Raw genomic sequence first — 27343 nt, forward strand, 5'->3', positions numbered from 1 at the left:
AAGATGATAACAATGTGTCTGTGGAGACCTTTTGATCCTTCTTTATACTTCTTAGATTCTTTAAATGTGTGTAATGAGTAGATATCATTTTTATGAAAAGTTGTTTTCTAAGTGGGAAAAATAAGCAAACAGACTAACCTGTAGAATAAATGTTTCTGTCTAACTATTTAAAGAATGGCACCATCTTCTATGTCTAGTTCTTTCTTCCTTGTTAGCAACTGGGCTTGACTCGCTGATTTCGCCTTCTCCTCAGGCCTCCTGACCCGTCTCCGCTACCCAGTCGGGCTGATGGGCAGCTGCGTGCCGGCCACAGCGGGTTTCACCTATGGTAAAGTATGCACATATGCCCACGTCCAGTACCAACCCGATCAAGTCTCTCTTCCAAGGTCCCTGGAGACTCTGGTCTCAGCGCTTCTGGAATGTCTGTCTAGAAACGTTTCTTCTCAAAGCTTAAATCCCGAGAGAAGTATATGCATCTCACTAAGGATTTTAAACTTTGGGAGGGAGGAATGTTGGTATTCTCCTTCAGATTTTACTGTATGTTAGCAGGAGCCTTAATCTTTCCTGTCTTGAGAAGTTATAATTCTTCTTATTTGGATGTTTGAACTGTGGTTCTCTGGTGGTTGGGAAATGGCTGCACCCAAGAGAACCTATTAGATAGAGCTGCTGACGGCACCCTCTTCACCTTGTTTCAAATAGAATTTGCACAAAGTTGGACTTGAACGTCTTCCTAGCAAATGTGGTATTTGCAAATCTTGTGAGAATATGCAAGTTCCAGGGAATCCTGTTTCTAATTTGGTCACATTGTATTCCCTCAAATTTCTCTCATTAGTGGGACTCAGAACATACTTTAAAAAAAAGGCAACACTGTTAATCATATTGAGAAACAAGTGACTGGAATTCAGGGTCAGATTAGGTTAAGAGGATGGAAGGGTGATTACAGACTGTTATTGATGCCTGGATTATTCTTCTGCCCTGCAGATACTATATAATAAAAAGTTTCACCATTAGCAGTTGATTAAGTTAAACATGGTCCTTTTTAATGTCTTAAAAACAAGCTTAAAAAATATTTTTGAGTTGGGGTCTTACTTGCCTAGAATAGAGTGCAGTGGCATGATCATGGCTCACCATAACCTCTACCTCCTGGGCTCAGGAAATCCTTCTGCCTCAGCCTCCTGAGTAACTGGGACTATAAGCGCATGCCACCATGCCCTGCTAATTTTTTATTTTATTTTTTGTAGAGACTAGGTCTCACTATGCTGTCCAGGCTGGTCTTGAACTCCAGGACTCAAGCAGTCCTCCTACCTTGGCCTACCAAAGTGCTGGAATTACAGACATACTAGGTGTATGTTAAAGGTTACATAAGAGGATATATATTCATGACCTTGAGATTGGCATCGATTTATTCAACAGAATATAACCATAAAGGAAAATATTGATGAATTCCACTTCAGAAAACTTTGTTCACCAAAGTACCCCAGTAAGAGAGTAAAAAATTAAGCCACAGATTGGGAGAAGATGTTTCTAACACACATAACCAATAAGAAATTCCTATTTGAAATATAAATAAGTCAATTAGAAGATGCACACAACTCAACTTTTTAAGGATAAAAAAGTTGAATGAAGTATTCTCTCATTAAAGAGAATATTCAAATGGCCATGAAGCCAAGTTGTATAAAAATAATTGGTCATCAGCAAAATGTAAATTTAGATCATAGTGAAATGCCACTATGCACTCATCAGATTGGTTAAAATAAAAAAACAAAAAAAGAACTGAAATACTACATATCGGCCGGGGCAAAGGCATGGAGTGACCGGAGCTCTTTCCCGTTGTTGATGGGTATGTGATTTGGTGCAGGCTCTTTGGAAGACTGGCCATATCTGCTAAATCCGGGGACATCCATACCCTCTGACCTGGTGGCATCTGCCCATAATTTGTTGGGGCATAAGTGTGCATTTCACTTCATCAAAAGACACACATAATGTTCCTAATAGTATCATGTGTAAGAGCCAAAAATCAGTAATGACCCAAATGACCACCTGAAGAAGCATGGGTCAACCAGTCGTGGGATAGCCTTGCAATGCAGCCCTATGTAGCCACGGTAAAAATAAACTGACCACAAACAACACCGCGGACGACATTCACAGATGAATGAGGGGAGGAAGGAGTCAGACACAAAAGAACGTCCAGTGTCCAATTTCATTGATATAAAGAAGTCAAAACCAGGCAGAACTGAGCAAGTATGGACTTAGACATTATGCACTGTTCTGCATATTTAAACAAATTGTGGCCAGGTGCAGTGGCTCATGCCTGTAATCCCAGCATGTTGGGAAGCTGAGGAGAGAGGATTGCTTGAGCCCAGGAGTTCGAGACAAGCCTGGGCAACATGATAAGACCTCATCTCTACCAAAAAATTAAAAATGAACTGGGCGAGGTGGCACGTGTCTATAGTCCCAGCTATGTGGGAGGCTGAGGTAGAAGGATCACCTGAGCCCAGGAGGTTGAGGTTGTGGTAAGCCATGATCATGGTACTGTGCACAAGCCTGGCAACAGAGTAAGACCCCAAATGAAAAAAAAAATTGGGGAGGCTGAAGCAGGAGGATCACTTCAGCCCAGGAGTACAAAGCTGTGCTGAGCCGTGATTGTGTCACTGTACTCTGGCACCTGGGTGACAGAGTGAGACCCCAACTCCAATCAGTCAATCAGTAACCCACCATGGGGTCAGGCATACTTTGCACAGTTGTACAAGGGGTATCAGTTTCTAAATGCTAAATTCTTTTAAATGCATTCATCAGTTCCAGCAGGTGGCAGTATTGCTATGTAAAAAGGACACGCTAAAATATCAAGACTATAGTTTTCAAGAGGGTTATTTTACGGTTAATTTTCCCCCCTGATTTGCTGCTATAGAATAAGAACTATACAGCAACACGTTTCACTTCAAGTATACTCCTGGTTACATGGGGAATAGAATCCTGACATCAAGTGTGTTTATTAGATGAATTAACTTGACTTTTCTCTAAGGAGAGGAGGCGACAAGCAAGAAAAACCCTTTGGGGCGAAGTGAGAGAAACCTCGGGAAGCACTGAAATGGGATAACAGGCATCACAAGTTGTGTTAGCCTTACACGTTTACAAACCAGAACAAAAATGGTCGGGAGACGAATATTTTAGATCCCAGGCCTCGTTTTGACAGGGTTAGTTCAGAAAGGCCCAGAAATGTGTTTCCTCTTGGGACTCTAGGCGAAGAAAGACTGTGTTTTGATATCTACCATTTGTTGAACATTCCTCTCTAAGTGAGTGAAATTTGCATTTGGAAACCTGGATGCTTGATTTTCTTACTAATTCAAGCCACAATGAGAGTATTAAAAATGGCTCTGCATCCTCTCCACTCATTTATACATTTTTTTTTGAGTCAGAGTCTCAATCCATCACCCAGGCTGGAGTGTAGTGGCACACTCACAACCAACCCAGCATTGACCCACTGGGTTCCAGCAGCCATTCCATCTCAGCCATTCAAGTAGCTGGAACTACAGGTGTGTACTACCATGCCTAGCTAATTTTTTTGATTTATTGTAGAGACAAGGTCTTGCCAAGTTGCCTGGGCTGGTCTGGAACCCATGGGCTCAGGTAATCTACTCGCCTTGGCCTCCTAAAGTGCTGGGATTATAGACTGAGCCACTGAGCCTGGCCTATTTATACAATTTTTAAACCTCTTTGTAAATTTGAGGGGAGAACCAAAAAAAACCAAAACAAAACCCCAGAATTATCTTTTGGAGGGCAGGCCCCTTGTAGGTACAGGCTTCCCCAGCTGGGTGAGTGTTCTTGGAACCCATTGACATCAGAGTACCAGCTAGCATTGTCGTGAGAGGCTGCATTTGGCTTCAGTGAAATTTTTTGAGCATGGCAAATTAATGACTGGTTCTTCCACTATGACAATGCACCTGCCCATGTGAAGCTGAATGTTCAGCAGTTTTTGACCAAAAAGAGCATGACTCCCATGCCTCATTCTCCCTAGTTACCTGATCTCACCCCGAGAGACTTTTTTTGTTTCTCTGATGAAAAAAGTCCTCAAAGGGAAACATTTTGCCCATGTGGAAGAGGGAAAACAAAAAATGGCAGAAACACTAAAAGACATCAAAATGCACAAGTTCAAAAATGGTTTTGAGCCATGGGAAAAGCATCTCGATAGGTGTATTGCATCAAACAGAAAACACTTTGGAGGTGCCTAAAGTTTAAACATGTAAGAATCAATGTACAATTTCTAATAAATCAATTCCGGTGTTTTGAGTCCCCTTATAAGGGTCTAGATGATTCTTACATCTCTCTTAACTCTACAGTTTTAACATCTTTCCCCTTGTGACATGGATGTTTTATTTTTCCAGAAAAGTGGGAGATCGACCCCTCTGAGCTGGCGTTTGTAGAGGAGATTGGAAGTGGCCAGTTTGGGGTGGTCCATTTGGGTACGTGGCGAGCCCACATCCGGGTGGCCATCAAGGCCATCAGTGAAGGCGCCATGTCTGAAGAGGATTTCATTGAAGAGGCTAAGGTGATGATGTGAGTACGAATGACACCCAGATGAATATCGCATGGTATCCAGGCATCACGGAAGGAACGTGAGATTTGGGGCAGCCACACCTGGATATGTGACACAGCCTTGCCCACACTGGGTGTGTAACCCAGGTACACAATTTGACCTCTGTGTGACTTGGGGGAGCTATTTCACGTCTCCAAGCCTTGATGTCCTCATCTGTGATGTGGGTATTGTAATTCCTACCTTACTTAATCAATGTGTTAATCGAATGAGATAATCTATGAAAGTGACATGTGTATTCTTTTCAGCTGAATAATAGGTTCTTTACAAGTGTGCACACCCTAGCTTTCTCACTCTCATTCTCTTCCTCTCTTTCTTTTTCCCAGAAGCAGAAATGTTGGTTTTGTCTTGGTAGTGATACCTATTTGTCTTTTGAAATGGTATCTCCCAGTGGCCAAAAAGAGTTAATGTTTCTGTAAGGAAAAAGTGCTTTTCAGACCCCGAGTTTAAAAGTAAGTGGCTATTTGTAGACCTTTAGGCACTGCTCAACTTCCGTGACTTCCTGGGACAGCGTCTTGACTCAGTTGAACCATGACTGTGGTTCACAACTGTTACCTGGACTGGACCAGGACAACTAGTACTTTGGCATGTTCAAATCAAAAACATTTTTTAAGCGTTTGGTTAGCATTTCTCTCAGAGGTAGCAGTGCAGGAGGAAGGAAAGCCCAGGTGGCATTACTCATTTGGCTCTGCTGTCCAGAGCAAGCTAGTTCTGTTCAAAGCTTGCAGACCCCAATTGGAGAAACCAACACCAACCAGGTGTGACTAACTGGACCCATCTCCTTTGAAGGTGGGGCAGTGACGTCTCTTGGGGCTCTCACCCCCTACTCCAAATGTTCTGTCGAAATATTCTTTCCATCCACTTGGGCTAGAATGAATTCTGGGGGGTGTCATGATAAACACCATTTCCCAGTGGCAGCAGCTTCTGCATGGCGCTTTTGTGTACCCCATTTCACACATGAAGAAACTAAGGCCCATTAAGTGGTTTCTGGTCCTGAGACCAAGGGGAGCCCGAGCAGCACGTGATCTAAGCTCATCAGATCAAGAACACCGGCTGTTCTTTGAAGTATTGAGGTACCGCATTGCCCTTGCAGAACCATCATTCTTGTCGCTGAGTGACAGGTTCGTGTTTCTCAAAGTTGCTCATCAGCAGGGCATTGAAGGAAGATATGGGAACTAATCAGTTATAATCATAAAAACTTACACCCTAACCCTAAATTAAATGATCCTTCCGCAGGTGGAGGTGGAAGCAGAGGTGAAAGGATTGCCTGAGCTCAGGGGTTTAAGACCAGCCTGAGAAACAGGGTGATATCTTGTCTCTGCAATAAACAAACAAACCCTTACATAAGTGCCTTCAATTTCTCCAAGAATGAGTGAAAATGAGTATCTCTTTTTATTCATGACGTCTGCCTCATCATGTCTTCAGAGTAAAATAATTTAGTTTTGTTTACTTATTATTTTAGGGTTTTTTTGGGCTTCTCATCATTCAACTTGATATTTTAGTTTTTGACAGAAAAACTTTATCACTTTATATGCCCATTTCACAGAATTGAACAAAGCAAAAACTGAAAACACCCCTTGTCCTTCCTGCTACTTTCACCCTCAAGTGTTTTTCTTTGGGGCAATTAATTAATAATAATGGTTTTTAGCTGGACTCTTAGACCCTATTATTTAAATAAAATAATTTTTATTATTTAAGTTAAATACTTGTTATTAATAATATCATGATAAATTAAGAGTTATTTAAAAATTGGAACATGTGGAAAATAAAGGAAGAAAATTTAGCCACTATCTCTCCTGGCCCAGTTGGCCACTGTCTTCCAGCTTTTATTCTTTCCATCAGATTTTTAATATATTGTACTGAGCTTTCATTTTTGCCTAAAAAAAAAATTTCAAGAAGATAAATGTGTAGAGCATTATTCAAAGTATAGTAGATCTGGCCAGGTGTGGTGGCTCACACCTGTAATCCCAGCACTTTGGGAAGCCAAGGCAGGAGGATTGTTTGAGCCCAGGAGTTTCAGACCAGCCTGGGCATAGTGAGACCTGTTATTTACAAACATTTAAAAAAATCAAGCAGGCACTTGTAGTTCCAGTTACTCGGAGTGCTGAGGCAGGAAATCGCCTGAGCTCAGGATGTCAAAGTTGTGGTGAGTCATGACGGTTCCACTGCATTCCAGCCTGGGTGACAGAGTGAGACCCCCACCTCAAAAAAACAACAACAGCAACAACAACAACAAAAATTCCAAACGAATAGTAGATCAAGAAAAGAAGAAGGATTCAGGCATGAGAAGAAATGGGAAATTAAAGGAAAATCTACTCTGGATTTGTGAGGGCAAGTTTTGAGCAGCATATCTATTGATTTCAGGATCTAGAAGGTGGAGGTTAGAGCACCACCGTTCAGTGGGCGGGGAGAGACAGACCCTGGCCCTAAAGGCCTGCATCCATGTTAAATCATGCACAAATATGAGTCACACTGCAAACTCTTGCCAAAATACCCATGAGTCATCTCTTGAATTATAAATTATTTACTTCCCAAAGATTCCATAGCATCTCTTGTAGCTTTGTTAAATAAAACACAGTGCCAGTGACACCATTTTGTTTTCTTATATTCATTCAACAAGCATACACTGCTGACTGTATGCCAGGCAGTATCCTAAGCACTGGAAATATGATGATAATAAGACAGGTAAGGTTTCTATCTCCAAGAGCTTGTTTGTGTGTACATTTTGGTGGAGGAATATGGAGAGAACCTGGTCACAAACTAGCAAATATGTGAACAGTATCACTGCAGAGAGAGGTCAGGGCTAAGTCTAGAAAACAGAATGATGTGATCGAGGGACAAGGGGTGGGTGGGGCTCCGTGGGATTGGGTGGTTGAGACAGGTTGGGAGTCTTTGATTTGGCTTATGGATAATGTGGAGAGTGACCATTAGAAGTCAGAAATGGGGAGAGAGTAGGCTGAAAGTGACTACAGTGGTCCAGGTAGAGGATGATGGTGGTGAGCAGAGCGGATGGGCGGAAGAGAATTGTCTGAGTGCAGTGGTTCATGCCTGTAATCCTAGCACTTTGGGAGACCGAGGCAGAGCACTTGAACCAAGAATTCGAGACCAGCCTGGGCAGCATAGCGAGACCTCGTCTTTAGAAAAAATACAAAAATTTGCCAGGTAAGGTGGCACATACCTGTAGCCCCAGCTACTCGGTAGGCTGGGGTGGAAGGATCACCTGAGCCCAGGAGGTCAAGGCTGCAGTGAGCTATGATTACACCACTGCACTCCAGCCTGGGCAACAGAGTGAGATCTTGTCTCAAAAAAAAAAAAAGAATTGTTTCAGGATAGATTTTTGAGATGAAGTTATTAAGATATATGGTGGGCACTGGGAGGAAGCGAGGGAGCCAAGATGGCGCCAGGGCTTTGGTGCACACCAGTAGGCAGAGGATAGCACCATTTACTAAGATGAAAGAAGACTAAGTAGGTTTGGGGGGAACATATTGAGAATTCTCCCTTGCACACATTGGAGTTGAGAGGCCTGCTCTTAGGTAACCTTGTGTGATCAAGCGATCAGGTAAATTATGAGTCTGGTGTTCAGGACAAAGGTCAGGACAGAGGGTATTCAACTGAGAGTGATCACCAGAGATGATATTTGAAATCCTGAAACTTGATGCGATCACTTAGGGAAAGAGAATAATTAGCAAGGGAGAATTGGAGAAACCTGCGGAGGATCCAAAAATATTTAACAGTGATTTAAATGAATATGATATGTTTGCTCTATGACGAATCCCAGATACTTCTTTAAACTGAGAAATACTGTGTGTCGGGAGGTATGAAAGTTACAGCAAGCAGAAAGGCAGTGTTCCCATTTGCTTTGTTCTTTGTTTGTGAGAAATATTTGTCTGTGTTAGACTGAACCACTTCTGAGGGTTTATGTATCTGCGTTGGCCTTATTTCTGATAGGCCATAGCCTTGCTTCGGGTGGATTGATGTCAGTGTCTTGTTAAGCAAACATGGTCAGGTTTCAGTTCTCAAATATGTCCTCGTGGGTATTGATTTGGTGGGTTTCTCATGGCAAATTAATATTCCATTGCAAGACTTGCTTTCCTGCCATCAGTCCACACACAGGTAAACTGCATCCCTGATTGAAAGGACACACTTTGAATTTGAAAAGCAAATCAGGAAAAATAGAGGTTATATGTAGACCCAAATTAAAATCCATTTTAGGGTCTCTGAATGTCTCTCTTCCCCAATAACTGGAGTCTCTTCACAAACTAATTTTGTGGTCATGCATCAATAATCACTGACATAATTTGTTTTAAGGTCAATCATCTTTCCGAGTAATCAGTTTTATTTTACCTGAACACAAGAGGTATCTTTCTGAGGTACTTTTGACTAGAAAAGAATTGGCTCATTATACATCTTCTAAGATTACAAACATCACTTTGAATATTATTTTCCATGATGACTAGTTTGGCATAAAAAGTCTTTAGAGATTGACTGTAATATTCCACAAAAAACCCCAGTACATTTTTGAAGTTTAGATGACTGAAAAGTTCTGGGGATGTTTTACTAGGCAAAATTCAAGGATTATGTGTGTGTGTTTAGTAAATTCACAGCAAAGTTTCATGTTGGTAAGTGTTTTTAGTCTCCAACTTCATCTAAACATGTCCTGTTAAGTGGCTTTATGCTTTAGAATGTCATTTTCCTTTTTATGTGCACTAACCTCTCTTTCCTGCCTCCTGACTGTCCAGGATTCTCCATCTGGACAGCTTAAGGTAGGAAAGGTGGGGAAATTCTGAGCCCTGCGCAAGGGGGAGCAGTGACGAGGGAGTAGAAATCTCACAAAATGAAGTGGGGGAGGGCATGGTCTCACATCTGTCATCCCAGCACTTTGGGAGGCCAAGGCGGGAGGATTGCTTAAGCTTAGGACCTTATCTCTACAAAAAATTAAAAAATTAGCTGGGTGTGGTAGTGTGCACCTGTAGTCCCAGCTATATGGGAGGCTGAGGCAGGAGGCTCACGTGAGCCCAGGAGGTCGAGATCAGCCTGGGCAACACAGTACTACCTCATCTCTACAACAAATACAAGAATTAGCCAGGCATGGTGGTGTGTGGCTGTAGTCTCCGCTACTTCGGATGCCAAGGTGGGAGGATCACGAGGGCCCAAGAGGTTGAGACCAGCCTGGGCAACATAGCATGACCTCATCTCTGCAAAAAATACAAGTTAGCCAGACATGTGTGCGCTTGTAGTCCCAGCTATTTGGGAGGCCGAGGTGGAAGGATCACCTGAGCCCAGGAGGTCGAGGCTGTAGTGAGCCTGTGACTGTGCCATGGTACTCCAGCCTGGGTGACAGAGTGAGACACCTACTTAAAATTTAAAAAAAAGAAACAAAGAGGAGAAAAATAGAACACTGATGAGTAAACAGGGTCATGTGATAGCTGGCATCCACACAAACTTGGGGAGCACTGTGTAGACTGTTCCTCCCACATCCCCAGAGCATAAGCAGAGGAGATGGCACGATTTCCTTATGGTTGGGTTGCTTTTTATCTCACTTTGCTAATGAGAGTGATACGTCAGTGTCAACATTAGCAGCTGTGTTCAAACATGCTAGAAGGTAAAAGTGATTCTGCTCATGGCTCCGTGTGTTTTTCCAACAGGAAACTGTCGCATTCAAGATTGGTGCAGCTGTATGGAGTCTGCACACAGCAGAAGCCCCTCTATATTGTGACGGAGTTCATGGAGCATGGTTGCCTGCTCAACTATCTCCAGGAGAGGAAAGGAATGTTCCAGAAGGAGCTGCTGCTGAGTGTGTGCCAGGACGTCTGTGAAGGGATGGTGTATCTGGAGAGGAGCTGCTATATCCACAGGGATTTGGTGAGTACAAGCAGGCCCACTCACTCTCTTATGAATTGTCATTATGTTCATGTTAGGGTAAACTGAGGAAGGGTGGGCCGGTGATGTGGGAATAAAGCAAAGACTTGCAAAGACAAGGCAAAAGAATTTATTCCACTCAAGAGAGTGGGACTAACACAAAGAGGCAGTGTGACCCGGGGGTGTGAGGAAGGAGGACATGGTGGCTCATGCCTATAATCCCAGCACTTTGGGAGGCCAAGGTGAGAGGATTGCCTAAGCCCTCAGGTTGAAGACCAGCCTGGGCAGCATGGCAAGACTTCTCTACAATAAATCAAAAAATTAGCCAGGAGTGGTGGCATGCTCCTGTGGTTCCAGCTACATGGAAGGCTGAGGCAGAAGGATTGCCTGAGCAATCACCTGGGCCCAGCAGGTGGAGGCTGCAGTGGTCGTGAGCATGCTACTGCACTCCAGCCTAGTTGACAGTGAGACTCTGGCTAAAAAAAAAAAAAAAAAAAAGTTTTAATTAAGGAGATGGGGTTAAGAAAAGTTTCCTGCAGCTGCATTCCTGAGTATTGATAACACTGGTCTTGTGTCCTTGGCATTGTCAGGGCAACCAGTCTTGCAACTCCAGGAGGTGGGCTGGTGGGCAGTCATGGAAGATAAGGTTAGCTGGGTCCTGTATAGCAGGAAAACAAATGCCTAGAATACAAGAGTAATCAGTACAAGACAGACTTAAGAGTCACAGAACAGTGTTCAATAGCCACTTCCAGAAACCTGGCTCTGTCCTTGGCTAATTATTGGGAAAAGGGGAGTGGAACAGACAGCTAGCAAAGCATGACAAAGCTTAAGCGATGTTGAAATGGCTGTTCTTTAGCTAACATGATTCCATTTTGATGTCATCTGTTCAATTCGGAAGGATGTGCCAGTGCCCTTCAAACCTTTGAATGATGGAACCTTTCATTTAAGCTTTAAACATTTTAGTATCTGTGCAATTTGTTGTGAAATGTAACTTTATTTTTTAATTGATCATCGATGCTGTTGCCAAGCTAGATTTTACGCTAGAAATGCCTTGAACTAATTGACTGCCTAACCAATCCACTCACTAAAATGGACTTCCTTCCCCTTCTTCTCTTTCTCTCCCTTCTTCCCTCTCTTCCTTCTTTCTTTCCTTCCACCTTTCTTCCTTTCAACCAGTAATCAATGTTTATTAATAGCCTAGTACATGCCAAGTCCCTTACTAGGTACTGGCAACAGAACAGTGAAAAATAAGTTCCAGTAGTTCCCACCGAGGAGTGAAACTTCCCCCCGTGGGGTTTGGGCCTAACAGAATGGCAAGAGCATTACTGGCATTGTTTAGAAGACTCATACTGCTAACTTACTGTGTTCTGTAATGCTCAGAACATTCCCATAGAAAAACAATGATGGTTATACCCCAAACCAAATGAGAATGGCACCATTTCCTGTGTCGGTCCCTCCCCTTGGGAAATTCCTTCTGTCCCTTCTACATTCATTCATGATATTTGTATGATTTCTTTTACACCCTTCCATGTCTCATTTCTAAATCTGAAATTGAACTCAAATGAGAATTTGAGAATCCTATAAGAAATGCTTGGTACCATCACCTAAATGAAATCCATCAAACGTGACAAGTGACCATTCACCATTCAGGCTGGAATATTCTGGGGAGAAAAAGGAGACTTATTATTATGTCCCCAGCACATCTTGGAAAGTATTCTTATCCTCCCTGCGACTTAGAGTGCTCCTGGCATTATATTATCTACTACTTCATATAGTGGCAAATTGATTACACTTTAAACACATACTAGAATCTATTTTAGTTGACTTAGAGTCTTGGAGATCAAGGCATCCCCTCCTGAAATTTGGTACAGTGATAAGAACACAAGTTGCAGAGCAGTGGTTCTCAAACTTCAAGCTTTGGTGTGCATAAGAATTACTCAGAAGCTTCTAGGAAAATCACAATACCCAGACCAGATCCCAGACCAATAAATCAGAATCTCTGGGGGTGGAACATTTCTTGAAAGTGGCTGGGTGTGGTGGCTCATGCCTATAATCCCAGCACTTTGGGAGGCTGAGGCAGGAGGATTGCTTGAGTCCAGGAGTTCAAGACCAGCTTAGGCAATATAGCAAGACCTGATCTCTACAAAAAATTAAAAAATTAGCTGAGTGTGGTGGCACACACCTGTAGTCACAGCTACTCGGGAGACTGAGGCAGAAGGACCTGAACCCAGAAGGTTGAGGCTGCGGTGAGCTGTGATTGTGCCACTGCATGCCAGTTTGGGTGACAGAGTGAGACCCTCAAGTTAAAAAAAAACCAAAAACATTTCTTGAAATTCCCTTGGTGAGTCCCCTGTGCAGTGGTGGTTGAGAGCCAGACTACCTGGGTTGAAACCTTGCCTCTGTTTCTTACTGGCTGTGTAACTTTGGGCAAACAAGTTAACCAGTAGTGTGGTACTGATGACAGCACTTCCCTTGCATGGGTTGTGGGAGGATCACATGAGTGAATAATTCATGCTGACATGTGGACAGGCTCCGTGGAGCTCACTGTTGCTGTTATAGAGACACATCATTGCTTCTCCTTCTTCATGGCACATTCTAACATCCAGCTCCTGGGAGCCACACGTGGGCTCTTGAGTGGATGATGTGGAGTCAGTTCTAGCACACTGTCCTTGTCCCTTGGGTTTGTCTGGCCTGATAACAGATGGGCAACGCTTTGGCCATTCTGTTTGCTACTGGTGACTCCTCAATGGTCTTCCCACCCTTGGTTTCTCTCTTGAGTGCTCATCGTCTTCTGTGTTCTATTTCCTCTTCCTCCATGCCACTTAAAACATAGGTCAGGTGTGGTGACTCAACTGTAATCCCAGCACTTTGGGAGGCAGAGGTGGGAGGATTGCCTAAGTCCAGAGGTTCGAGACCAGCCTGGGCAACTTGGCAAGACCTCGTCTCTACAATATGTTAAAAAATTAGTTGGGTGCCCGGGCTCGGTGGCTCAGCCTGTAATCCCAGCATTTTGGGAGGCCGAGGTGAGTGGATTGCTTGAGTTCATGGGTTCGAGACCCGCACGGGCAACTTGGTGAGACCTCATCTCTACAATAAATAAAAACTTAGCCAGATGTGGTAGTGCACGCCGTAGTTCTGGCTACTTGGAAGGCTGAGGCGGAAGGATCGCCAGAGCCCATCAGGTTGAGGCTGCAGTGGCCGGGATCATGCCACTGCACTCTAGTCTGGTGACAGAGTGAGACTCCAACTCCAAAAAAAAAAAAAAAAAATTAGTCGGGCATGATGGCGCGCCTGTAGTTCCAGCTACTTGGAAGACTTATTCAGAAGGATCATCTGAGCCAGCAAGTTGAGGCTGCTGTGGCCATGAATGTGCCACTGCACTCCAGCCTGGGCTACAGAGTGAGACTCCAACTCAAGAAAAACAAAGCAAAACAAAGCAAAACAAAGAAACAAACAAAAAATGTATCCATTATCAATGAATCTTGTCCCACCAAGGACTTTCTTGTGGCTTGGCTTTGAGCTCATTGCTGGTACTTGCTGGTGTCTTCCAAACCAGCTCCCTCTGGCTTTCCATTTCCAGTGTTACTAGATTAACTGAACCACAAATTCACTGAAAAGAGAAAAATCTATCAAATCATCATCTACATGAGACTAAATAAACAGATCAGTGATTTTCTTGACTATGTTGCTGAAAATGGGTGGTTTTGACACCAAATGTATTGTGTCTACATCATATAGTGCCATGAACTAGCTCACTGCAGTAATTTTATTTATTTTAAAGATATGGGGTACAATTCAGGATAAGGTATACAAGTGGTCATCACACAGGTGAAGTTTGGGCCTCCCTTTGGTCCCCACTTTGCCCGGTTTGAGAGATCATGTACCCTTATTGATGTTGTGTTCCCCCCTACCCTGGCAGTACCCCATTACTGCCAATCCCTTTCTTATAATAGTATGGTAAATGTTCAGAGTCTTCTTATGAGTGAGAACATATGGTACTCTGTTCTTTGTTTCTGTGATAGATCACTGAGTGTGATCGACTCTAAATCCATTCAGGTTACTGTGAAGTCCATATGTTTGTCCTTTTTTATGACTGAATAATATTCCATTGTGTATATGTACCACATTTTTTTGTAATGCAGTCCTCCTTTTTTTTTTTTTGAGTCAGAGTCTTACTCTGTCACCCAGGTTGGAATGCAGTGGTATGCTCATGGCCACCCCAGCATCGACCTGCTGGGCAGGTCATCTTTCTGCCTCGGTCTTTCGAGTAGCCAGAACTACAAGTGCACGCTACCATGCCCAGCTAATTTTTTGATTTGTTGTAGAGATGAGATCTTGCCAAGTTGCCTAGACTGTTCTCGAACCCATGGGCTCAGGCAATCCTCTCACCTCGGCCTCCCAAAGTGCTGGGATTACAGGCTTGAGCCACCGTGCTTGGCCAAGCATTTTTTTTTGAAGTTGAAGTCTCACTCTGTTGCCCAGGCTGGAATGCAGTGGCATGCTCACAGTCACTGCAGTCTCAATCTGCTGGGCTAGGCGATTCTTCTGCCTCAGCCTTCCAAGTAGCCAGAACTACAGTCACGTGCCACCATGCCCGGCTAATTTTTTGATTTGTTGTAGAGATGAGGTCTTGTCAAGTTGCCCAGGCTGGTCTCGAACCTCTGGGTTCAGGCAATCCACTCACTTAGGCCTCCCAAAGTGCTGGGATATAGGCATAAGCCAGTGTACTCGGCCCTGTAATCTTTCAATAGGCAGGATAGTTGGTTCCATGTTTTTGCTATTGTGAATAGTGCTGCAATAAACATGCATGTGCAAGTATCTTTTTTGTAGAATGATTTGAGTTCCTCTGGGTATATTCCCAGTAGAGGGACTACTGGGTCATATGGAAGGTCAATGTCTAGTTCTTTTAGAAATCGCCACACTGTCACTGCGGTAATTTTAAAAACATGAAACTATCACTGTGTTTATATTGAGAGAAATGCAAGTATTAAAATATAGTTTCTTAATTTTTATTACCTTTTAGAAATCCCAAATAATTATGCCTTATCTGTCATGTATTTTGGGCTTTCTTCCTTATATGGTAAGTTTAAAAAATGCCCCATTTGTGCCAAGATTCATAGTTGATCATCTCTTAGATTGACTTAGTCTTCATGTTTATCAAGGTTACTTCTTGAGAAAGATTAAACATTTTAAAAATTAAAAGTGTTAAAATTTCTTAAAAAAATTTTTTTTTTGAGTTGAATTCTCACTCTATCAACACAGGCTGGAGTGCAGAGGCACAATCATGGCTCACTATAGCCTCGACCTCCTGGGCTCAGGCAATCTTTCCACTTCAGCTTCCCATGTAGCTGGGATTATAGGCACATGCCACTACACCTGGCTATTTTTATTTTTTAAATTTTTTTTGTTTTTTGAGTTGGAGTCTTACTCTGTCACCCAGGCAGGAGGGTAGTGTCACGCTCTGGCTACTGCAGCCTCGACCTGCTGGGCTCAGGTGATCCTTCTGCCTCAGTCTTCCAAGTAGCTGGAACCACTGGCATATGCCACCATGCCCGGCTAATTTTTTGATTTATTACAGAGACAAGGTCTCGCCAAATTGCCCAGGCTAGTCTTGAACCCGTGGACTCAGACAATCCTCTCACCTCAGTCTCCCAAAGTGCTGGGATTATAGGTGTGAGCCACCATGTCCGACAACGCCTGGCTATTTAAAAAAAAAATTTTTTTTTTTGTAGCGACAAGATCTCACTATGTTGCCTAGGCTGGTCTCAAATCCCTAGATTCAAGCAATCCTCCCACTTTGGCCTCCTAGAATGCTGGAATTGCTGGCATGAGCCACTATGCCTGGCCTCAATTTTTAAAATTACTTTGAAGAATCATTAAAGTCTCTCATGTGAGGGAAAATGATTGAATCATATATATCCATTAAAATCACTTGGTTGTCCAAGAGAGGTAATGTAGACTCAAATAAACCAAGGACAGGGAGAGTAGACACTCTTGAAAGAAAAATGTGTATTCAAACTTGGATTCTTTTTTTTTTTCTCCAGGCGGCCAGGAATTGTTTGGTCAGTTCCACATGTGTAGTAAAGATCTCGGACTTTGGAATGACAAGGTACTTGATACATGTAGGCAAGCATCTATGTTTGTTTGTTTACGAATAAGAGGGACGCTTACATATGTCTACCACCATGCTGAGGACGCTGCTGGTCTTTCTGGTTTCTTCTAGGGATGTGTGTGCTTATGTGGCCTGCTGACCCTTCTGAATCTTAGGGCAGGTACCAGTTTTAGCTGCAAGGTGGCTGTTGACTATGGGCTGTCCTGAGTCTCTTTCAGGTCACTATCAACACAACTATGGAGTACCTTAAAATTTAAGAGAGGATTTCTCAGCCCACTCATGGGTGTAAGGTTAAGAGGAAAGATTTTCTGATGTGTGTATATTTCTTTAAAGAAGAAAAAGCAATAACGTTGTCTTCTCAGCTCTCGTTTTTCTGTGTTGCCATCAAACATTCCTGTGATTAAGTGCTGTAGTTGGCTTTGAGTCTACGAGTGTGAAATATCTAACCATATTTTTCGACAATTCAGTAAAGTTTACACTTCGAGGCTCTTTTTCTTTGGGAAGCTAGAAATGGATTCAGGGTTTCTCCCTGGTTTTGCTCAGCATCAGAGTCCAAGTTCTTGTGCCTGGTGGGGCCACGGGATGGGTGGGAGGTGGCTTATCAGGTCCTGTGTTGTCCATGGGCACTGCTATCCTTGCAGCCGTCACGTTTTTCCTTGGCTGGTCCTCCACACAGATGACTACTGACTCTTCTTTCCTCCTTCCCTTCCCTCCTCCCTCCTTCCCTCTCTCCCTTCTTTCCTTCCTTCCTTCCTTCCTTCCTTCCTTCCTTCCTTCCTTCCTTCCTTCCTTCCTTCCTTCCTTCTTTCCTTCCTTCCTTCCTTCCTTCTTTCCTCCTCCTCCTCTTTCTTCTCTTCTTCTTCTTCTTCTCCTTCTTCTTCTTCTTCCTCCTCTTCCTCGTCCTCCTCTTCCTCCTCCTCCTCCTCCTCCTCCTTTTCTCTCTTATTTTCTTTTGAGTCAGGGTCTCACTCTGCCACCCAGGCTGAAGTGCGGTGGCACGATTACGACTCACTGAAGCCTTGGCCTCCTGGGCTCAAGAAATCCTCCATTCCTTCTTCCTCAGCCTCCCAAGTAGCTGGGACTACAGGTGTGTGCCCATGAATAGCTAATTTTTTAAAAAAGTTTTTGTAGAGACGAGGTCTTGCTACGGTACCCAAGCTGGTCACAACTCCTGGGCTTAAGCAATCCTCTTGCCTCGGCCTCCCAAAGTGCTGGGATTATAGGCATAAGCCACTGTGCCTGTCCTTATCTGAATTTCTTCCTGCAGGGTTCCTTCCAAACTGGCACTTTCTATGATTAGAGAACTCTATGGGGCTATTTCAGGTCCCATTTACCCAGGCACATCCACAGTCATGTGTTCTCTGAAGTCTTTCTGCCTTTCCTGGGCTCTCCTGGGTAGGAGCACAGGGGTTGTGCTTTGTTTTTTGATCCTGCCAACCTCATATGGGAGTGGCAGCCTCTCTCTCTGCTGTGTAACTGGGCAGGCCTCCTGGAATATAGGGTGCAGGACCTTGACTGAGTGAGCTACTCAGGTCTGGGGCTCCATCTTTTCCGGTTGATTCTTCCCCGCACTATTCCCCTGGCTCAAGGAATCTTCTAGATGGTGAGGGTGGAGGTGAGATTGCACTCTTGATCACAACTCACTTCTCCAGATATTCTGTTCATAACTCTACCCTTCTTCTTGGAAGAGATTTTAGAAACCCAGAATCTATAGCAAATGGCTTTTCTCTCCTTTGTTTTCTATTATTCACTCTCCCCTTTGTTTTCTATTATTCACTCTTTTCCTAAGTAGAATGAAATCTGACTCCACACTTAAATGAAGTGAGGTGGAGTGTGTTAAAAAAAAAAAGTGACAGTGTGAGGGCGGCTAATAAATAATTCAAGGTTACTCTATTATATACTCAAGAACAACAAGTACAAGTCAGTTGTCTCTTCTCTTCAGAGTCCCACACTTGACCTTCCTGTATAAATACTCAAGAGTGGGGATTCAATTTTTTTTTTTTTGAAGAGATGGCATTTATTTCTGATTTCTTTCCATATAGGGCCATTCAATGCATTGGAGATTTTTCACATCAAAAGTATTATGTTAGCTAGGTGCGATGGCTCATGCCTATAATCCCAGCACTTTGGGAGGCTGAGGCAAGAGGATCACTTGAGCTCAGGCAACATAGCGAGACTTCATCTCTACAAAAAACATAAAAATGTAGCTTGGCACGGTGGTGTGCACCTGTAGTCCCAGCTACTCGGGAGATTGAGGCGGGAGGATCACTTGAGCCCAGGGGGTCGAGGCTGTAGTGAGCTGTGATCATGCCTCTGTACTCTAGCCTAGGTTACAGAGTGAGACCCCAACTCAGAAAAAGTATTATGTTCATATATTTTTATTTCCACCTTCCCTTTCCTATGTCTCACAAAAGAATGCTCATGGAATATGGCATCCACATTTGAGTTATTTTTATTCCACTATAAGAAGAGCAGTCTTTATCTTTTACATCCTTTTTATAACCTTGGTTATTAGAGCATTTAACATACTTGTAGGATTAAGAATTCCTCATGAACTAACACAACCAGTGGGCCATGTTTTGGACTGAAGAATTATTATGATTTTCAAAGATCCAAGTAAAATAAACACAATGGAGACTTGGTTTGGGGAGGAAACACTCTGAGGGGTACTTTTCTACTTGCCTAATAAGAAGAGAAGGTGTTCAGAGCCTTTCCTGGGTAAACTATTTTATCCTTTAGCAACTCGGCGTTAACTAAGGGGATTGGAAGTCAACAGAGCTGGCGTAATTAACATAGTGTACTTGGAATCTGATGACCTCAGGTACGTTTTGGATGATGAATACATTAGTTCTTCGGGAGCCAAGTTTCCCATCAAGTGGTCTCCTCCGGAAGTTTTTCATTTCAACAAATACAGCAGTAAATCCGACGTCTGGTCCTTTGGTGAGTGCGTTTGATGTTCCCTTGATTTAATACACTGGGCAGTGCTTTATTTTTAACATTGATTTCCTAATACAATGTAGCATTTCAAAAAACAAAAACCAAAAAGTTCCCTGTGACTGTGCTTCTCTCTTCTGCGATCTAACCGCATCCAGGCTGTCTTTGGCAACTGGTGTTACGCTTTCTTACATAAGCCTGTTGATCTAGAAAACAACTCAGCCAACTTTTCCACACCAAGGAGGCTTGAAGAAAAAACAATCTTATGGTGTCATTGAGTTTAGCTTGCAATTAATAAGTCTTATTGTCTAGCTACTAAGCAGCTTGACTGTCGTCCAACTGTTCAATTGATAACCTGAACTTCAAACCTGGGTTGAAACAATGGCGCCACCTCCTTTACTTCATTATTGGCAAATGTTGTGGAATTGGGACCCAGGCTTCCTTGGGATCCTTGTCAACTGATATTTATATTGGATAATGTTTTTCATGGAGGAGACACTGTAGATCATGTCTCATGGAGTCTGTTTTTGAGTTGATTTTTCCAAAAAATTGCAATAAATGTGCAAAAATTGATACACTCTCTCTTTTTTTCCTTATTTTATTTTAAGGATGTGGGGTTCAAGTCAGGATTAGGTACATAAGTGGTCTACGGTGCAGGTGAAGTTTGGGCCTCCCGCTGGTCCTCACTTCCCCTGGTTTAGGATCAGGTACCCTTAGTAATATTATGTGCCCACCTCCTTCTCCCATCCCTCCCCTGGCAGTGTCTCGTGACAGCCAATCGCACAAACTGAATACCCCATGTTCCCATTTGTAAGTGGGCCTTGAACTTATGAGTTCTTTTCCACCCAGATCTTTCTGGTTAGCCTTTGGGTTTGGAGAGACACGTGGGACCTCAGAAGGGGCAAGTTTTAATGTCTACAGTAGGGTTAAGCTTGCATCATTGATGTCACTAGCTCCATGGACACGTGACAGTCTCAGCAGGTGACATTTGAATCTCCCTTGGGGACCACATCTTAGATCCCAATGCAGTACTAGTACCTCCCTGAGTGTTTGCAGACCCACTGGGACTCCCTGAGTTTTCCCTGATGGCTCATCTTACTTCCCCACTGGGCAGTGAATTTCTTCGGCATGTGGGCTGGTCTCATTCCTATAAAATCCTCTGGCCCCAGCATAGGTCTGGCCTCTCAACAACACTTAATAAATATTTGTTAGACTAAGTGAATCATTAAATGAAGTCAAACTGGAAGTTCTTGTAGAAGTTTCGCTAGTCAATTAGTCAATCAATCAATCAATGGTGATCGAACACCTAATTATTACAGAGCCCCTGCTAGGTACTCTGGGACTCTACCAGTAGTCTAATCTTTTAGTGGAAAGAGGAGGACACAAGACCCCTCCTGGCTCGGAAGCCCTTGGCTATAGCAGGCAGGAGAGGGTCACACAATTCTGTCATTTTCTGTGGCATGGCAGAAAGGTTCATTGATTTCAGGGTGTGGGGATATGAGATGGTACTTAGAAATGAAAAAACTGGCCTGGTGTGGTCCAAGGTGGGAGGATTGCTTGAACCCAGGTGTTCAAGATCAGCCTGGGCAATACAGCGAGACCCTGTCTCTACAGCACTTGGGAGGCTGAGGCAACTCAGGTGCCCATGGGTGGCTTTCTGCATGCAGTTGCTCTCATTCTGGGTGATTATAACTCAAAGGTTGGAGGACAAAAATAATACTTTGTGGTTTGAAATTGTTCTTTCAGTTCCCAAGTGACCATTTCTCTCTAACCCCTTTGTTTTTGTGCATTTTATTTGTAGGAGTTTTAATGTGGGAGGTTTTTACTGAAGGAAAAATGCCTTTTGAAAATAAGTCAAATTTGCACGTCGTGGAGACCATTTCTAAAGGCTTTAGGCTGTATCGCCCTCGGCTGGCCCCGATGTCCATTTACGAAGTCATGTACAGCTGCTGGCACGAGGTGGGTGTCCCTGACCTTCCTGCAAAGGCTGTAGTCCCAGTGTCTGAGAGCAGACTGAGGATCACAGATATCACCCAGGACTCCATCATAGTAGGAAAAGCTCCCTGTGTCTTGGACATGATTCCAAGAGCCTGAAGTAGCGGTTCAATCTGAAACTCCCACTACAAAGTCATTCACCCATTTTGTTTTACACAATAGCCATTATATACAGGAGGTGCCCAAAAGAGTATATACATTTTAAGAGATGCTATCTCATATTACTTTTCAAAGTGGAATTGAATCACGATAGCAATGTGTAGTATGATGTTCACATGATCATGCTTCCACTATTTTCTTTGACTGTCCTGCCTGTCACATGGTGACACCAGCATTCATTTGATGAATGCCCTCTTTTGAGTGAACGTCATACTTAAAATGTATATACATTTTTTTGGCACTCCCCTGTATATAAATATATGATCTGAAAGTATAGTCTTAAGACTATAGCTGGCTGGGCGCAGTGGCTCACATCTGTAATCCTAGCACTTTGGGGTGCCAAGGCAAGAGGATTGCCTGAGCCCAGAGGTTTGAGACCAGCCTGGGCAACTTGGCGAGACCTTGTCTCCACAATAAGTCAAAAAATTAGCTGGGTGTGGTGGCATGTGCCTGTGGTTCCAGCTACTTGGAAGGCTGAGGCAGAAGGATGGCTTGAGCCCAGCAGGTCAAGGCTGCAGTGGCCGTGAGTGTGTCACTGCACTCCATCCTGGGTGACAATGAGACTCTGATTCCAAAAATAAAAAAGAAAAGAAAGAAAGAAAAAAGACTATAACTATATCTATAATCCCTGAAATTATATTTCTATAGCTGGTAGCTAGAGAAGTTTCTCTGAACATGAACAATGACATTTTATTGGAGGAACTCAGTGAATTTTCCAAGTCTTATCTTAGATTGGTTCTTGATGATACTGAATCTCTTGATGATACTGAAGCCTCAGTGACTAGATGTTTCATTATCTTTAAGAACCAGTGGGGCTGAGTATAGTGGCTCATGCTTATAATCTCGGTACTTTTGGAGGCCGAGGTGGGAGAGTTGTTTGAGCCCAGGAGTTTGATAACAGTCTGGGCAACATGGCAAGATCTCATTGCTACAATTATAAACTAAGGAAAAAAAAATTAGCCTGGCGTGGTGGTACACAGGGTCAGGCTGTGGTGAGCCATGATCATGCCACTGCACTCTAGCCTGGGTGACAGAATGACACTGACTAAAAAAAAAGACCCCAAAACAATAACAAAAAAAAAAAACCAAAAAACAGTGGCTGGAGATCAAGGACAGAACCAGGTATGTGAAGCTTCCACATTGAGGAGGAGAGGGTGTTTCTACCTACATTACTTTCACTTGCCTGGCCCTGTGATGGCTTCCTTTCTCTTCCACACTCAAAACTCCTGCTGGAGAGATTAACCCCAAATGAGAATGGAGGCAGAAAGGGTGCCAGGAACTTCCACTCAGGAAATGAACTCCCCAGACTTGGCTTTTCCTTTAGTGAAAATGCCATGCTTAAAAATAAAGCCAGAGGACTTTCTGTCACACCTCCATCTTTCCTGGGCCACTGACCCAACATGCTCTTGACCCAACACACCCTTGACTTTCTTATCAGACTCGCCCTGTGATTGTGAGAGTGTCACTCCCTTTCCAGTGGACAGTTTCAGCCCAGAAAAATCACAGCTTGATGTGGAGTGTTCCTCCTGGCTGAGAAAAGAAATAACTTCTGAGCCAATCCACAAACACTGGTGAATCCAAGATTTTAAGAGCAACCTGGTTGTTCACATTCCAGAGAAGCATTAGATTTATAAAGATTCTCAGTGTATGAAAATTTTTTACATATGATTAACTGCTCTACAAGGAATCTGGAAAGACACAGACAAATGTTAAGGAAGATGTTAGTGGGAACCGGCTGTCTTAGTGGCATCTTTGCCATAACCGTGAAGGTAGCTCAGAAGTGTATATTGTATATGAAACAACACAAATGCACAAGTACATGTAATATACTGCTTATTGGCCGGGTGCGGTGGCTCATGCCTGTAATACTAGCATTTAGGGAGGCCGAGGTGAGAAGATTGCTGAACCCAGGGGTTTGAGATCAGCCTGGGTAACTTGGCAAGACCTCATCTCTACAATAAATCAAAAAATTAGCCGGGCATGATGGTGCATGCTTATAGTCCCAGCTACTTGAAAGGCTGAGGTGGAAGGATCGCCTGAGCCCAGGAGATCGAGCCTGTGGTGGCCTGTTAGTGTGTCACTGCACTACAGCCTGGGTGACAGAGTGGGACACTGACTCAAAAAATAGGATGCTGTTACAAGGACCAAGTAAACTGCCTTAGTCTCAAATTGCACTAGGAACATGGATTAAAACAATGTTTTGATTGATGGCTAAACTCTGACCTTTTCTTTATCTTGCCAAATTCCTAATGAATGAGCCTGTGGAGACAGGCTTTTTAAAAAGTTAACTATTGAATGTTGGCTTACTTTCCAACCTGGTTCTGGTATAATATCATATAACTGATAAAGAAGGAAAATCAAAGCATTTTATGACCCTGTAAAAAATGTCTTTTGGGAACTCCAGGGACCTTTAAAGACACTTATCTGCTCTCGCAGGAGAATTTACCACCATGCATAAAGCTTCATCTACATATCAAGAACTGTAGTCCTCAGCTGGGTGCAGTGGCTCACACCTATAATCCCAGCACTTTGGGAGGCCAAGGCAGGAGAATAACTTGAACCCAGGAATTTGAGATCAGCCTGGGCAACATAGCAAGACCATGTCTCTACAAAAAAATAAAAATATTAGCGGGCATGGTGATGGTGTGCACCTGTAGTTCCAGCTATGTGGAATGCGTAGGCAGAAGGATCACCTGAGCCCAGGAGGTTGAGGCTGCAGTGAGCCATGATTGTGCCACTGCATGCCAATCTGGGTGACAGAGTGATACTTGACTCAGAAAAAAGAAAGAAAGAAAGAAATGTAGCTTCCTTATTCGTTCTCAAGCTGTTCAATCCTTTACTGACTTCAAAATTCCTAAGCTAACTCTAACTGACTAATTGTTACTCAGAAAATCTTTGACTCCACCTAAAACCTGTAGGTCCCCATCTGCCTTCCTGAACCAAACCAATGTAAATCTCACACGTATTGATTTGTGGTTTCTTGTAACTTCTGTCCTCCTAAATTGTATATAACCAAGCTACAGTTCAACCACAGCAGGCACACATTCCCAGGACTTCCAGGGAATAGAAGGCATGGACCTAGCTTACTATAAATAAGCCACCTTAAACCATCTTAGAATAAGTCATCTTCAATATTTTAGAGTTTGGCATCTTTCGTCCACAGGTTACGTTAATGTATCTGTTTGCAGTAGTTGGTTTTGCCTGTGACGTTGCCCATGAGCTTGGGGGCCCTAGAGTCCAGCGTGATTTTACCATTGACAAATGCATCTCAGGGGTCTTCCTATAGAAACTTGGCCCCTCCAAGAATGCCACTGCTGCCTCCCGGGGTCTCAGTGAGGATTCATGTGGGTCTGCTTTGTCCTTCGCTGGGTCTTGTGTGAGGCCCTCTGTTTACAAGCCACTAAGAAGATGTGTCCCTTCCATCCCTGCTGTCAGCGTCCCCTGTGAGAATGTGGCTACTAGGAGATGTTCAATTTTCCATGGATCTTAAAGACACTGATAATACCATCTCTTCCTCCTCAGAGAGCCAGAGCTAAACCATTTCCCCTCAGTGAGATACACAGGAAAATGCTCCACCAGTCTGAGCAACAAAGCGAGACCCTGGCTACAGGAAAAAAAAAAAAAAAAGAAATTACCCCCAACTGAGAATGGAGGCAGAAAATGCACCTGGGGTCCCAGCTACTTGAGAGGCTGAGGTGGGAGGATTGCTAGAGCCCAGAAGGCTGTGGTGAGCCATGATCACATTACTGCACTTCAGCCTAGGCGACATAGCGAGAGCTCAATTAAAAAATAATAACAATTAAAAATAAAAGGAGGAAAGTGCTCCAATCCCTCAATCCACTGCCAGGGGTTCTATTGTCTGAGTTATAAAATAGCATAGCCTGTGCCCCGCAATCCAGACCTTGGCTCTACAAAGTCCCTCATGATGCAAACATGTTTTTTGCTTTCCGACTGAAATCTTTTCTTCCTTCCTTCCTTCCCTTCCTCCCTTTCTTTCTTTTGAGCCAGGGTCTTATGCTGTTACCCAGGCTGGAGTGCAATGACACGATCATGTCTCACTATAGCCTTGATCTCCTGGGCTCAAGTGATCTTCTCACCTCAGCTTCCTAAATAGCTGGGATTACAGGCATGCACCACCATGCCCAGCTAGTTTTTCTATTTTTGTAGAGACAAGGTTTTACTTAGTTGCCCAGGCTGTTCTTGAACTCCAGGCCTCAAGCAATCCTCCTGCCTCAGCTGCCCAAAGTGCTGGGATTACAGGTGGTGAGCCACCATGCCCAGCTGGAATCCTGCTTTCTACAGGGAATTGGGTGTAGTAAGTGCCTGGGTCTAAGTCTGGGAGCCCGGTACTTTCCTCTCTCCCAGTTCTTTCTTCCCATCATTCAAGTCAAGTCCTTGTAGATCTCAAAGGCAGAGCTGTCCTGGAGAACTTCCTGTGGTGATGAAGACAGTTTTTATCCACACTGTCCAAAATGGCAGCCACCACCAAGTACTTGACAAGTGGCTAGCATGACTGAATAACTGAGTTTTAACACTCATTTAGGCGGGGGGCAGTGGCTCATACCTGTGATCCCAGCACTTTGGGAGGCTGAGGCAGGAGGATTACCTGTGGCAAAGGGTTCAAGATCAGCCTGGGTAGCATGGTGAGATCTTCTCCCTACAAAAAATATTAAAAATTAACTGGGCATGGTGATGCCCACCTGTAGTCCCAACTACTTGGGGGCACAATGGCCTAGGAGGTCAAGGCTGCGGTGAGCTGTGATTGTGCCACTGCACTCCAGCCTGGACAACAGAACAAGACCCTGTCTCAAAAAAGAAAGCACTTATTTAAATGTAAATAATTTAAACTTAAATCTCTGCATGTGGCTTATCTCCAGCCATTTTATTTCGACAGTGTTCTCCACTGACGTTTTCCCACTCACACATCACTCAGCTGCCCCTCATACCAACACACATCTTCCTTCTGTGGCAAACCAGCCTGGATCCTGGCCCCTGCCAGTATGTTCCAGAGCTGATACCTGGGTAAATCTTCAGCCTTGCTGACCGCTTTTTTTCTGTTTCCCTTTTTAGAAACCTAAAGGCCGCCCTACATTTGCTGAGCTCTTGCAGACTCTCACGGAGATTGCAGAAACCTGGTGACCTGAAATGCCATGACAACCCAGAGGGGCATCTTGCACGACTACCAGAAAAGAAGAAGCCGTGTGGGTCACAGATGGTCAGCATCCTCCTTCCAAGTCGCTGACTCTCAAAAACTGTGTGAAGGTCACAGGCTGATTAGATGTCTTTAAATTGAAGAACATTCTGATGATAGTTTTTCTACACATGTGAGAGGGACTTTCAGACTCTTATTTTTCTGTAATATACAGAGGGTGCCAAACAATGTATATGCATTTTAAGAAAGGAAAAAACTATATTAAAGTTGCAATACTTGAGCTGGGTGCAGTTAATCATGCCTACAATCCCAGCACTTTGGGAGGCAGAGGTGAGAGGATTGCCTGAGCCCAAGGGTTTGAGACCAGCCTGGGCAACTTGGTCAGACCTCAGCTCTACAATAAATAAAAAAATTAGTGTGGTGATGTACGCCTGTAGTTCCAGCTACTTGGAAGGCTGAGGGGGAAGAATCACCTGAGTCCAGCAGATTGAGGCTGTGGTGGCTGTGAGTATGCCACTGCACTGCAGCCTGGGCGACACAG

At 43.7% G+C, this 27343-nt stretch overlaps 1 protein-coding gene across 1 annotated transcript in view; it reads left to right on the top strand.

The window, feature by feature from the left end:
• TXK (TXK tyrosine kinase) overlaps positions 1-26789 on the top strand; it is a 55543-nt gene extending 28754 nt beyond the window's left edge. The window contains exons 8-14 of the mRNA XM_008062551.1: positions 254-328; positions 4383-4554; positions 10237-10453; positions 16495-16559; positions 19384-19502; positions 21298-21455; positions 26721-26789. Coding sequence (XP_008060742.1) covers positions 254-328; positions 4383-4554; positions 10237-10453; positions 16495-16559; positions 19384-19502; positions 21298-21455; positions 26721-26789 — 875 coding nt within the window. The remainder of the gene's footprint in view (positions 1-253; positions 329-4382; positions 4555-10236; positions 10454-16494; positions 16560-19383; positions 19503-21297; positions 21456-26720) is intronic.
• The last annotated feature ends 554 nt before the right edge of the window (positions 26790-27343 follow it).

This window comes from Carlito syrichta, unplaced genomic scaffold (assembly GCF_000164805.1).
Source record: "Carlito syrichta isolate Samal-C Ts95f unplaced genomic scaffold, Tarsius_syrichta-2.0.1 Scaffold305745, whole genome shotgun sequence".
Classification (NCBI taxonomy): Eukaryota; Metazoa; Chordata; class Mammalia; order Primates; family Tarsiidae; genus Carlito; species Carlito syrichta.